Below are 13,273 nucleotides of genomic sequence, written 5' to 3'. Positions count from 1 at the left end.
ATATTCATGCTGACAGGGGTTTTCTCATTGCATAGCACCTGCACTTTTCTCAGTCTCATGATTGCCAAGTGAAATTTCTACCCAAGTTGTTGCCAGCACGGGTGTAGTAGTTAGCCTAGACTCTGGGAGATCCGGGTTCAAATGTCCACGCTGCCACAAAAGCTCACTGGGGGGCCTTGGGCCAGTCACTCATGCTTAGCCTAACCTACCTCACAAGGTCGTTGTTGCAGCTGGAAGGAGAATGATGAAAGTGAAATTTCTACCCAAGTTGTTGCCAGCACGGGTGTAGTAGTTAGCCTAGACTCTGGGAGATCCGGGTTCAAATGTCCACGCTGCCACAAAAGCTCACTGGGGGGCCTTGGGCCAGTCACTCATGCTTAGCCTAACCTACCTCACTTGGTCGTTGTTGCAGCTGGAAGGAGAATGATGATGTAGACCATTTTGGATCCTCATTGGAGAGAAAAGGAGATTAGATTTATACCCTGCCCTTCACTCGGAGTCTCAGAGTGGCTTACAATCTTTCCCTTCCCCCAAAAGATACCCTGTGAGGTAGAGGGGGCTGAGAGAGCTCTGAGAGAACTGCACGCACACTTCATCAGGTGTCTGAAGAAATGTGCAAACACAGGAAAGTTTATACCCAGAATTAAACTTTGTTGGTCTTAAAGGTGCCACTGGACTAAAACTTTGTTCTATTGCTTCAAATCAATGCGGGTACTTGAGTCTGGGTATAAGGTTTCCTGTGCGTGCACATTTCTTCCTATTCCTGATGAAGTGTGCCTGCACACAAAGGCCAGAGTTAAACTTTGTTGGTCTTAAAGCCACCACTGGACTCAAACTGTTAGATCACGATTTGTTATGCTTATTGCACCTTTTAAACCTGACCACGGTTTAGGGCCTTGGTCTGTCTTCATCCCTCCCTGCCAATAGCCAACCACCTATGGTCTCCTTCCGGCACTTTTAGAGTGCAAATCCTATACATACTTGTTCCAAATTAAGTCCCACTGAGATCTTACTCCCTAGGAAGCGTTTTGGGTTGAAGTCTGAAACGATCACTCCGGCCGAAACTAGAGAGGGAGCCGAGCCGACGGCTATTCGGAGAAGGCCCTTCTGGAAACCCGCTTGCTCCAGCAGGAGAGAAACCGAAGCCGGAGGGGCATTTCTGGAGCGGGGGGCGCGCAAGGGGCAACCCGAAAAGGAAGCAAACCCGCTTCTCTTCCACACGTGACGTTCCGGGGCGGGTCTCTCCCGACCGTTTGTTCCGGGGGCGGATTTAAGGCGGGCGGGGTGCTGCCGAGCTGCTTTCTGTTTCGCTCCGGGTTGCTGCGCTGATTCTGGGCCGGACGTCCTGTGCGCAGAGATGGCGCGCCTGGCACGCTGCTCGCTCCCCTTGGCCGGCCTCTTGTTTCTCTTGCTCCGGCCATGCGTGGCTGATACGCCGGCCAACTGCACCTTCGAAGACCTGGAGGGCACCTGGGTCTTCCAGGTGGGCAGGGGCCAAGGCGCCCCCGGCAATCAGATCGACTGCTCGCAAGTGGGTAAGTGCCGCGGACAGAGCGCGCCTGGCACGGCGTAGGGGTCCATGGCCACGGCGTTGCGTTCTCTACTCCCTCCCCCTTTCCTGGAAAGTTTGCAGCAAAGGAACCCGCCCCCTAGACGCTGAAAAGAGCCACCCTCCAAATCTCGTGTGTGCTTTTACGTGCGTAAAATATTCTTCTCTAAAAATTCTAGGCAGTCTTTGCGTTTTTATTTGAGGCTCGGTTTACTCAGGAGTCCGTCCTGTTGTGTTCGAGGGGGTTGGCGCCGAGATTAGCTGTGCCTGAGTTTGCGGTCTTGATGATCCGCTTGTTACGCCCAAAATGAAACGGGAACTGAGTAGAACAGCGGGGACGGGATTTCTTCCAGAATAGAACTTGTCGTGCGTCAGCTTTGTGGGCGTGCGCTTCGTGCATCTGATGAAGCGAGCACTTATTAAATTTAAACTGGAATAAAATGTGCTGCTAATTTACTTGCTCACCCTACCTATATGTATCGACTGGTAACTTCCATTTCACTGTATCCAGGGGCGGATGAAAGCTCACTGATACCCTAAACACTGACCAATCTTGGTGCCCCCCCTCCTTTCCACACTGACCCCGGTCCATTTTAGTTGTTGACCTGTCTGACCAGATATACAATGCAGGTTGCAGCAATACAAAAATTTATTCATGTGATAACAGGATATACTGTACAAACTAAGCCAAGCTTGAGGGCTACATAAAGTTCTACAAAAATGCAATGCAACATCTATTTAAATATTTCACAAGTTAAATGTATCAAAGTCCCAACTATTTGGGGGCCCCTTTGGCCCTGGTGCCCTAAACACGTGCTTAGTCTGCTTAATGGTTAATCCGCCCCTGACTGTATCTGTTGAAGTGTGCGTGTGCACAAAAGCTTATACCTTGAATAAAGCTTTGTTGCTGCAGTCACACATACTAAACAATCCACTTTCAATCTACTTTCAGTGAACTTTCCAACTGGGTTTCACTGTTGGGTGAACTGGCAAAATCCAGTTGGTAAGTGCATTGAAAGTGGATTGGAAGATTCTTTAGCGTGTGTGACCACAGCTGGACTCAAATTTTGTTCTGTTGCTTCAGACCAACACAGCTACGCACCTGAATCTATGGAACAAAATCTGTTAGTCTTGTGAAGTAGCACTCGGCCCTGTTTTATTTTTAATTTTTCTTTGGCTTCACTATGGGGGTGTTAAGACTGTATCTACAAGGAGCAGTAAAACGGAGAGTGAAGGTGAGTGACATAGATGAGGTATTATGTCTTAGCAACTTCATGGTGTTTATTGCCTCTTATTTTCTTTTTATAGCAATTTTGTTATTGTACCTTAGCATTTTATCACCTCTTACTGCACTGTAAGGCACCTTGGGGCCTTTTAGCTGGAAGGGCCTTCTTGGTCTATCCCTGTGCCTCTCTAGGCCTATAAAATTTGTTGAGGGGGATGAGCTTTCGTGAGCCACTGCTCACTTCTCCAGATATCTGAAGAAGCGAGCAGTGATTCCCAAAAGCTCCAAGGTAAAGGTTTCCCTTGCTCGAAAGCCAGTTGAATCCGACTCTAGGGGGGCAGTGCTCGTCTCCCGTTTCCAAGTCAAAGAGCCAGCGCTGTCTGAGGACATTTCCACGGTTGTGTGTCCAGCATGACTAAATGTCAAGGCGCACAGAACACTGTTACCGTCCCACCAAAGCGATTTGGCTACTGCATAAATTAGTTTGTCCTGGAGCCATCCTCCTTGAGCTAAGACAAAAATGTGTGAGCCGGAGTCGAAAGAACTGTGAGCTAGCTCACACTAACTCAGCTTAGAGGGAACACTGGTCCCAAGAGTCTGATTTAGGGTCAGAGGGACCCCCTGTTCAAGTCTCCACTCTGCCATGGAAGCTCACAGGGTATCTTTGGGCCAATCATAGGCTTCCAGCCCACCTTGCAGGGTTAGGGTTGTTGGGAGCATAAGCCAGAGAAGGGAAGATTGTTGTAAGCTGTTTTGTGTTGCCGTTGGAGAGAAAAGCAGAATGTAAAAAGGCTTTTTCAGTGGCCAAAGGATACTCTGTCAGATGCATGAGGTGTTGGCATGCATATCCTTGTTGCCTCAGTCCCAGAGATACGAGGACAAAACAGCAAACAAGGTACAGACCAAAGCTCAAAGATCCAGTCTGTCAATGTGACTGACTGCCCCAGCCCCAAGTAGCTGCCGAATTTGCAAAGCATAGTAAGCTGGGAACGCCAATTGGGAGTCTTCTTTTCTGTCAGATGCCTGGTTTCTACTTGGAGGATTGCAACACCAGTCCACAGAATATTCCAGAAACACCTGGTCAGGGCCTTCAATGCTACTTTTTCCTTGGTGAGGAGCGCCGAGGATGAGAAGGGAGTGATAAACCCTTCTTGGTTTCACTTTTGTTGAAACAGCAGTTTGGGTAGTTGTTCTTATTTTTATTTTTAATTTTAATTTTAGTAGGGAGGAATGGCTGAGGGGAAAGATCTGAACTGCTTGGGGGGGGGCAGGCAGTGTTTGCAGGAGTGGAAACATAAGAAGAGCCTCCTCCATGAAGCTGTCTCACGTGAAACCCCCCCCCCCTTTTACAGACATCTATGCTTGTGGCCCTCACTGTGTCTGCTGTCTGGCAGTGAACTTAATGGAGAAGGCCGAGTTCCCCTTGGACGAGGTCTCACCTCATCCAAGGGGAACTCTCGTGGCTCTGAAGTTAGCATTCAGAAATGGATTTGCCAGCAGATTTGCCAGCCTATTCGTGGTCAGCCAACCTTTTGTCTGTCCGTGAAGGCACAATCCAGTCACACTCACACAAAAAGCACTTTTTGAACATTTCCGTTCATGAATGAGAGGCTGAATCATGCGTCTGTCTAGCTTTGAAACCAATGGGGAAGCACTCCTTGTCATCGGGATTCGGGGGGGGGGGGAACTACCACTGAACGTGAAATGAAAGTACCACAGCTTGTGTTCTGCCCCAGGTGATGTATCAAAGTATTAAGGCTCCTCTTCTGAAAGCTTAACTCCCCCCTCCTCCCTTTTCTTCAGGGCCTATCGAGAGAAAAATAGTGGTTCGCCTCCAGAGGCTTGATGTGGCTGAGGATGATGAGGGGAACAGTGGCTTTTTCACGATAATTTACAACCAGGGCTTCGAGGTCGTGTTGAACAGCTACAAGTGGTTTGCGTTTTTTAAGGTAAGCGAAGCTTCCTCCTGCTCAGCTCAGAGGTTTATCAAAAAACACTGTGTTACAGTTAAGGAATGTAGCTTCCAAGTCTGCTGCTTTAAGTACCTTGCACAATTCTGTCTGGCAGCACTCAAAAAAGGTCTAATGCAGTGGTGTTGTCATTAGCTGAGCACAATGCTCTTTGGGGGAGATACCAGGAGAGGCAGTCCTGTAAATACACTGATCCCAGACCGGTTCTGTGTGCAGACACTTGGGAGAGCTTTCAGGGGGTGAGGGGGATGAGGAGGAGATTGGATTTATACCCCGCTCTTCACTCGGAGTCTCAGAGCGGCTTACAATCTCCTTCTCTCCCCACAACAGACACCCTGTGAGGTAGGTGGGGCTGAGAGAGCTCTTTCGAGAACTGCTCCTGAGAGAACAGCTCTGAGAGAACTTGTGACTGACCCAAGGCCACACCAGCAGCTGCCTGTGGAGGAGTGGGGAATCAAACCCGGTTCTCCCAGATTAGAGTCCGCACTCTTAACCACCTCCCCAAACATATTTGCCAGTGTCTTGACTTTCAAGCCCCAAATGGTTTGAATATTAGGATTGTACATGTGTGCTGCCCTTGTTCTGGCAGCGAGTGCCCCTGTTAATGTGAGGACAACCAACATCCCTGAGTTCCAGCAGCCCAAGAGGCTGAAATGAGGTGAGTGGTCCCATCAGGCTGTCTTGAGGAGGAAATTGGGCTCAGCGATGGGAACTCACAATGGGGAACACGCACACACTCCAGTCAAATGCCCTTCCTCTGAATCTTTTCAGCAGTTAGGAGGTTTCATAGTGCTAGCTAGTGTGGCAAAATTAAACCAAGGTCTGGAGGTACCTTAAAGACTAATGAAAGAACAAAGTTTGAGTCCAGCGGCACCTTTGAGACCAACAAAGTTTTATTCAAAGTGTGAGCTTTCGTGTGTAAAGCACACTTCTTCAGGCAAATGGAATAAAATCTTCTCAAGGGTTACTTACAGGAAAGGGGGGGGCAGCCATTAGGAGGGGCCACTCAGAGCCAAGATGCACAGGCAGAGCTGAAATTGGATCAGGTGGCCGGTAAGATCAATGGATAGCAGCAAATTAACACATAAATGCAAGAGTTAACAAAAAGATGTGATAATGGAAACGAACAACATGGACTGAGAATAAGCTGCGATTCCAGCATGATTTCTGCCTTGGTAGCCCTTGCAAGGGAAGGCTAGTGCAGTAGATATTTTGTTAAATAAACCAATGATTTTCCACCCCACCCCCCCACTTCAGTTCCTATGGAAGAAAAACATATTGTGTATTTTAAGGGAAATTACAGAAGTGGGGAGGGAGGAGTTTGGGCAGAGAGCCAGCAAGGTGTAGTGCTTAAGAGTGGCGGACTCTAATCTGGAGAATTGGGTTTGATTCCCCTCTCCTCCACAGGAAGCCTGCTGGGTGACCTTGGGCCAGTCACAATTCTCTCAGGACTCTCTCAGCCCAACCTGCCTCACAAGATGCCTGTTGTGGGGAGAGGAAGGGAGGTGATTGTCAGCCGCTTTGAAACTTCTTAGGGTAGAGAAAAGCAGAGTATAAAAACCAACTCTTCCTCCTGTGACTCCTGTCATAAACCTTTCAGGTTTGGGACAGAACAGATTAGGTTCTTGCACATAATGAGGATAGAGGCTGGATGAGTGCAGAATCTCCTTCTAGAGAGAAACCGGCTGGCTTGTACACCTCCCCCCTGGCAAATTATTAATCTCATAGTAGAGATCTCCATGTCACCTTAAACTTCCCAGAGACATCTGTCTAGACTCGATTGTCTTGTCCAGCAAGGCATTTAAGTTTATGCTTTCAAGTCGTAATAGAAAGCACCGTCCCCGGCTGGCAGCGTATGCTAATTCTCACCTAACAACCTTCAAAGTTGCTCGTGGCAACATAATTAACAGAAGGGTGTTTTGACTACTAATTTAAGGACCTTCCTGTACTAGTGACACACAAGCAGGTCTGTCTGCTGTTCAGCTGCAAGTCCACAATGAAAAATTAAAGAGCTGGCAATCGATGTAGCGTCTAGTGAAGATTTTTAATGTTTTCTTTCCTGTTCGGCCCTTCTAAGGGTAATCTGATGTCCTCTTTAGCAGACAGATAGATGCACTTAGCGCTGTGCTGTCAAAACAACATGGGTTCTGAAACAAGGATATTTTTTTGGCTGAGCTTTAAGGTCTTTGTGTGCCAAGAAACCTGATATTTGCTTTGGCCATTTCAGCTATCTTAGACTTGCAACTTAATAAGTCAGCTGCCAGCAAGGAACAGGAGAAGGGTAAACATTCTTCACCCTGCTGACAGTCTCCAGTGCAAAGGTCTCCCTCGGAAGTCTTGTGCCCTGTTGGGGAAGCATTGTGATGGATTTGGAATGGTGATTCATTAAGAGCTCTTTGTAGATAACTTCAGTGTGTTGTTGTTGTTCAGTCGCACAGTCGAGTCCGACTCTTCGCGACCCCATGGACCAGATCACGCCCGGCTTTCCGGTCTTCTGCCGTCCTCTGAAGTTTGCTCAGTTTCATGTTCGTTGCATCTATGACACTGTCTAACCATCTCATCCTTTCCCGTCCCGTCTTCTTTGACCTTCAGTCTTTCCCAGCATCAGGGTCTTCTCCAGTGAGTGCTCCCTTCTCATTTGGTGGCCAAAGTATTTGAGCTTCAGTTTCATTATCTGGCCTTCCAGGAAACAGTCAGGGTTGATTTATTTTAGGATTGACTGATTGGATCTTCTTGCAGTCCAAGGGACTCTCAAGAGTCTTCTCCAGCACCATAGTTCAAAAGAATCTATTCTTCGGCGCTCGGCCTTCCTTATGGTCCAACTCTCGCAGCCATACATGACTACTGGGAATACCATTGCTTTGGCCATGCGGATTTTTGTTGGCAGGGTGATGTCTCTACTTTTTATCATGCTGTTTAGGGTCACCATCGCTTTCCTCCCAAGAAGCAGGCAGTCTTTTAATTTCATGGCTGCTGTCACAGTCTGCTGTGATCTGGAATCCCAGGAATGTGAAGTTCAGTGTGACTGTGGCTCAAAAGTGCGTTTTACAGTTTTACAGCCCTCAAAGCTTACCTTCCAATCTCTTCACACAATCCCTGGACACGGATTGGCTACAACTGTCGCTCTGCATTGTGGGGATTGTAGTCTGTCTGCTTCCCACTCCCATACAGGTCTCTCCTGGGCTTAGGCCGCACTAGGCCTTGCTCCCAGTCCTGCACAGATCGTGACAGTGCGCATTGGGCTCTGTTATGCAAAGACTGCAAACACTTTTGTGATGTTGTGAGAAGTGCGGATTAGGGATACACTCAACTTGTGAGTCTAGTTTTCCCAAATAAATATGAGGAGAGAAACCTCTTTTAATTTTTTTTTGTCTAGACCACTTCAGGATATAAGTGGGGGACTTGCATGATAGGATATGCTTCCAAGCAGAGAACCCCGCATGCAGAAAGCTAGCTGGTTGGCAAGAAGGTCAGGCACTTTTCTTTCTTTTTTTTGCCTTCAAGTCACGGCTGACCTCAGTGGGGTTTTCAAGGCAAGACATGTTGGAGTGATTTACTGCTCCCTGCCTCAGTGTCATGACCCTGGTTTTCCTTGGAGGTCTGCTATCCAAATACTAATCAGGGCTGACCCTGCCTAGGTTTTAAGATCCGATGAGATTGAGTTAGCCTGGCCTATCCAGGTCAGGGCAGACTCACTTATCTAAATTTAATTCACAGTAAGGCACACGGAACTCTAAGTACTAAGTAGCAGCTGGCTTCTCAGAATTACTTTCCAGGCAGATGTCCTGTAGATCTGGTTCGTAATGTAATCCCTGGTCACCTGTGAATGGTGAACACATGTACAAACTGCCTGTGTATATGTACAGCAGTGTGTAAGAAAGAACTAATTGTGTGTTCACTTTACAAATTAAACCAAGGAGTAGTACCTGGATAACTCTGGGCTTTCAGTCACATGTTGAGCTGTACATGTGTTGAATGTAACAGAGAATTACTCAGTAAATAAAAATCAAGAAGAAGAAGAAGAGATTGGATTTATACCCCGCCCTTCACTACCCAAAGGTGTCTCAGAGCGGCTTACAAACTCCTTTCCCTTCCCCTCCCCACAACAGACACCCTGTGAGGCAGGTGGGGCTGAGAGAGCTCTTGACAGAAACAGCTCTTTTTCAAGAACAGCTGTGCCAGCACTATGGCTTGCCGAAGGTCATCCAGCAGGTGCAAGTGGAGGAGTGGGGAATCAAACCCTGTTCTCCCAGATTAGAGTCCGCACACTTAATCACTACACCAAACTGGCCCTCGAGAATACACTGTGCGTGGGTTGTACTTGTGTTCACTGTAACTTATTGACCGGGCTATAGGGGCTTTTCAGTGGTGGCCCCCAACTGGAAACCCCCTCCTTAGATGGTTTTGGGAGGTAGCCTACATTGTTTTCATTTTGGTGCCAGATTAAGCTCTGTATTTTCCAGGGGCTTTTAGAGAACAATTGGTGTGTCTGCTGTTCCGGTTTTATCTGACTTGCTGGCTTTATTCTATTGCTTGTTTGTGTTTTATGTTAGCCTTATTGGGGCCTCTTTATAATGGAGAAGCATAGTAGATATCTTGAGTGTAAAAACGTTTGGTGGTCAATTTGACTGAAGTTACATGGGATATTTATATATGTATCCCACCTCATAATACTTCCTGGAGTTTTAGATGTGTGACTTGGCTTCCCCAGAATAGCTGGAGAAGTGATAGGAAAGGTCTTTGAGAAGAGAGGATTTATTCTTGCCCCACATTATTTCCCCTAGTAGCTACTTTATACCCTGGTGTGGCATGGGGGGAAGATGAATGCCCAGGAGAGAACCAGAAAGATTTGGGGACACCTGTCGGGGGGGCAGGAGAATTTTCCCACTTTTTCACTGAACATTTCTGTGAAATATTTGCTTTTGACATGAGTGAAATGTTTTTAAGTGCTTTTATTCACAAGGTAGGCAATCAGCATTTGTGGCTTCTTGAGTTGGAGTTTTGCATCACAGTCTGATCACATTGCGTGTTTCTTCACCCCCTGTTTACTCTCACCGTGCCATCATCGTGGTCATTGCATCCTTAAATTTTGTGGGAAATGGGTTCATTTTGCTATTGGGAGATCACAGACCCTTGTTTTCTAGTGTTTGTGGATTTCCATTTATGGTAATCCAGGGAGTGGATCCCTCACAAATGGCGAGGGTCTAGTGTAGAATGTGAATGTATAGGGAAGACAGTCTATGGTACTAGAGAATTCCTGTGTATAATGTAGATACACAGTATATTGTTGTGCTTATATTGTTTAAGGCTGAGGTCACACACACTAAATAATCCGCTTTCAATCCACTTTCAGTGCACTTTTGAATTAGATTTTGCCAGTTCATACAGTAAAAATGCAGTCTGAAAGTGGATTATTTAGCGGGTGTGACTGCAACTTATATGCGACTACGTAATTTTCTCTACAATCAACATATTTTTACAAGTATGATAATACACTATTAGGTGTAGAGAGTTAACTTGATACCCAAATATGCTGGTAACCCTGTTATGGCAGCAAGATACTGGTTGTCCCATCTCTCAGATGGCAGAATACTAAGATACATTTCCCAGAGTGGAAGAGGGTGCAGCAGTTTCTCTAATTCACACTCTAGTATTTGATGTATATTGACAATTTTACTTGCTGAAAACTCAAGTGCTTATATTTTGATATTTTGTAAATATGCCAGAGAGCCTAATTTTTAAATAAGAGCGGTAAATGATGTGTTTTATATTCAAAACAGTAGAATAAGGTTAGTCTTACTACAAAGGTAAGTATGGCATATTTCAGTTCACGAATAGCAAGAGATCACACAGTCAAATATACAAAAGCCAAAGGAACGAGACAACTGTGTATAACCATGCTAATGTAAATTATAACAATAAACAAATAATAAAGAAACAAAAATCTATAGTGCGTTGTTTTCATTCATAAATGCATAATTTCATTTGTTCTCATTCGTAAATTCAACGAAGTCTCCGGATTGTGATCTTCGTTTCGGAAGTCTTCTTCCAGACTATGAAATTATCACGACGCATCAATTTCTGAGTGTATAAGTTGTTCAGACAGCTTCTTAGTTCAATATCAGCAATTTTATGCAAAGTTTCAGAAGACGGGCCACTAGTAACTCATTTATTTATTTATTTTGTATCCCGCCCTCTCTGCCGAAGCAGGCTCATTCAAGTCAGGAGTTCTCTCAGTGTTGCTAGTCTGGCATTGCCTCAAGATAAACAGATAGGCCTATCTGTTTAGCTGAGGCAATAACAGGCTAGCAACACTGAGAGAACTCCTGACTTATATGAGTTATTACTGGTGGCCCATCTTCTGAAGCTTTGTACAAAAATTATGGATATTGAACTAAGAAGCTGTCTGAACAATTTATACACTCTGAAACTGATGGATCATGATAATTGATATTTTGGAAGAAGACTTTCGAAACAAAGATCACAGTCCGGAGACTTCGTTGAATTTATAAATGAGAACAAATGAAATTATGCATTTATGGATGAAAACAACACACCATAAATTTTTGTTCGTTATTTGTTGTTACAATTTACATTAGCGTGATTATACACAGTTGTCATATTTCACTTCATCCCAGAATTTTTGCTTTCCAAGAAAAGAATCACACTGTTTTCCCAGGGGTCCCAGATTTCCAGAGATGTTGACATTTCTAGGTGCCCACCCACACCACGACCCTAGAGTGCCAGTTCAGGGTTGGGAAATGTCTGGAGATTTGGGGGGAGGCTGGGGGGGGCGTTCTGATGGGCCTCCTGATGGCACATGGGGCTTGGCCACTGTGTGACACAGAGTGTTGAACTGGATGGGCCATTGGCCTGATCCAACATGGCTTCTATTATGTGGGGAGGGAAGAGACCTCAGTGGATTATGCCATAGAGTCCACCTTCCAAAGCAGCTATTTTCTGCACAGGAACTGTAACCTAGGGAACAGCTGTAATTCTGGGAAATTTCCCTCCACCACCTGGAGACTGGCAACTCTACGCAACCCCAGTCCCTGCCCACTGCAAGCATGCTATGTCCAACAATACATTTTGAGCTCCAGCCAGAGGATTCTGGAGTAGTTTGGGCCTGAGAGGGTCTTTCCTGCGTTGGCACTGGTTGTAGAGTTCCCCTAGAAACAGACCTCTTGCAGTCTCATCAGGAGAAGATGTTCCTGCACAATTGACGGGGCCTTCACAATTCACGCCTCTTCTGCATTTGTAAAATTTGCTCTGTTTTCTTTTTCCTCCAGTATGAAACAAGTAAGGGGCAAGTAACCTCTTACTGCAATGAGACGATGCCGGGATGGGTGCATGATGTCTTGGGTCACAACTGGGCGTGTTTCATCGGCCAGAAGGTTTCCCCTCCAGCCTCTAGTGTTCATGTAGATCTGCTGCCTGTTTGGACAACCTATGGAAGGTGAGCAGAAGGGGACCTATCCAGTAACTTTTTTTAATCTCGCCCATCTTCCAAAGAGCTGAGAGCAGCCTGTGTTTTGGAAATGCTGTTTCGTTTAGTAAATAGCTAGAAAACCAATACTTCAATTTATTTTATTTATATATTGACGTTACTTGTAGCGACCAGAACCCCAGGCGGATTACGTAGAGCAGGTCAATAAAATCAACAGGATGGGACATCCAAGCAACAATGAAATAGGATTTTGGGCTGTAGAACCAACCAGGAATATAAAAACAGAACTGAAGCCAAGCAGAAGTCTTAACATGGCACATGAAATCATGCAAAATGTCATAGCTGGATCCAACTTACAGCAAACTGTACACAGTAGTATAAGTGGGCCACGGTGGCTCAGAGGTTAAGACGCTTAGCTGCAGACCAGAAGGTCTGTAGTTTGGCAGTTCGAGACCCGAGTGCCACGTGATGGAGTGAGCTCCCTTCTCTGGCCCCAGCTCCTGCCAACGTAGCAGTTCGAAAGCAAGAAATTGCAAGTAGATGAATACGTACTGCTTCGGTTTTGTTTAGTCATGCCGGCCACATGACCACGGAAACGTCTTTGGACAGCGCTGGCTCTTCAGCTGGGAAATGGAGATGAGCACCGCCCCCTAGAGTCAGATTCAACTGGATTTTGAGCAAGAGAAACCTTTACCTTTACCTTACACAGTAGTATAGACCAGAGTTCCTAATAGTTTATCTGAGTAACTTCGTGAATCATCTTGTACAGTGCAACCCTACGCAGAAAAGCCTTGAATAATTCAGTGTTGCATACGTTGTGGGAAACCAGGGGAGCGGGAGCCTTCCGCACCTCCTCAGGCAGGCCATTCCCCAGCATGGGGGCCATGACAGAGAAGGCACCGTGTACGGGCAGTTGTGGTTGTTGCCAATTTGCCGGTTGGAACCTGCAGAAGAGCCTGCACAGGTGAGCCAAGCTGATGTGAGAGATGGTCTTGCTGACATGATGGTCCGAGACCAGGAAGGGCTTTGTATAGAATGATGGCCCATTGAGCCTGATAACATATCATAGGCCCGAGGCTAGA

The 13,273-nt window shown here is 46.2% G+C and overlaps 1 protein-coding gene across 1 annotated transcript in view; it reads left to right on the top strand.

Annotated features, from left to right (window-relative positions):
• Positions 1-1,169: 1,169 nt before the first annotated feature.
• The window catches only part of CTSC (cathepsin C), a gene marked incomplete at its 3' end in the record, with an annotated part of 40,876 nt that continues 28,772 nt past the window's right edge, over positions 1,170-13,273 (top strand). The window contains exons 1-3 of the mRNA XM_015414682.1: positions 1,170-1,535; positions 4,578-4,723; positions 12,034-12,200. Coding sequence (XP_015270168.1) covers positions 1,358-1,535; positions 4,578-4,723; positions 12,034-12,200 — 491 coding nt within the window. The remainder of the gene's footprint in view (positions 1,536-4,577; positions 4,724-12,033; positions 12,201-13,273) is intronic.

The sequence above is a fragment of the Gekko japonicus genome, unplaced genomic scaffold (genome assembly GCF_001447785.1).
Source record: "Gekko japonicus isolate JY-2015 unplaced genomic scaffold, Gekko_japonicus_V1.1 scaffold1112, whole genome shotgun sequence".
Lineage (NCBI taxonomy): Eukaryota > Metazoa > Chordata > Lepidosauria > Squamata > Gekkonidae > Gekko > Gekko japonicus.
The sequence above is the reverse complement of the archived record's forward strand: the minus strand, read 5'-3'. Positions and strand labels throughout refer to the sequence as shown.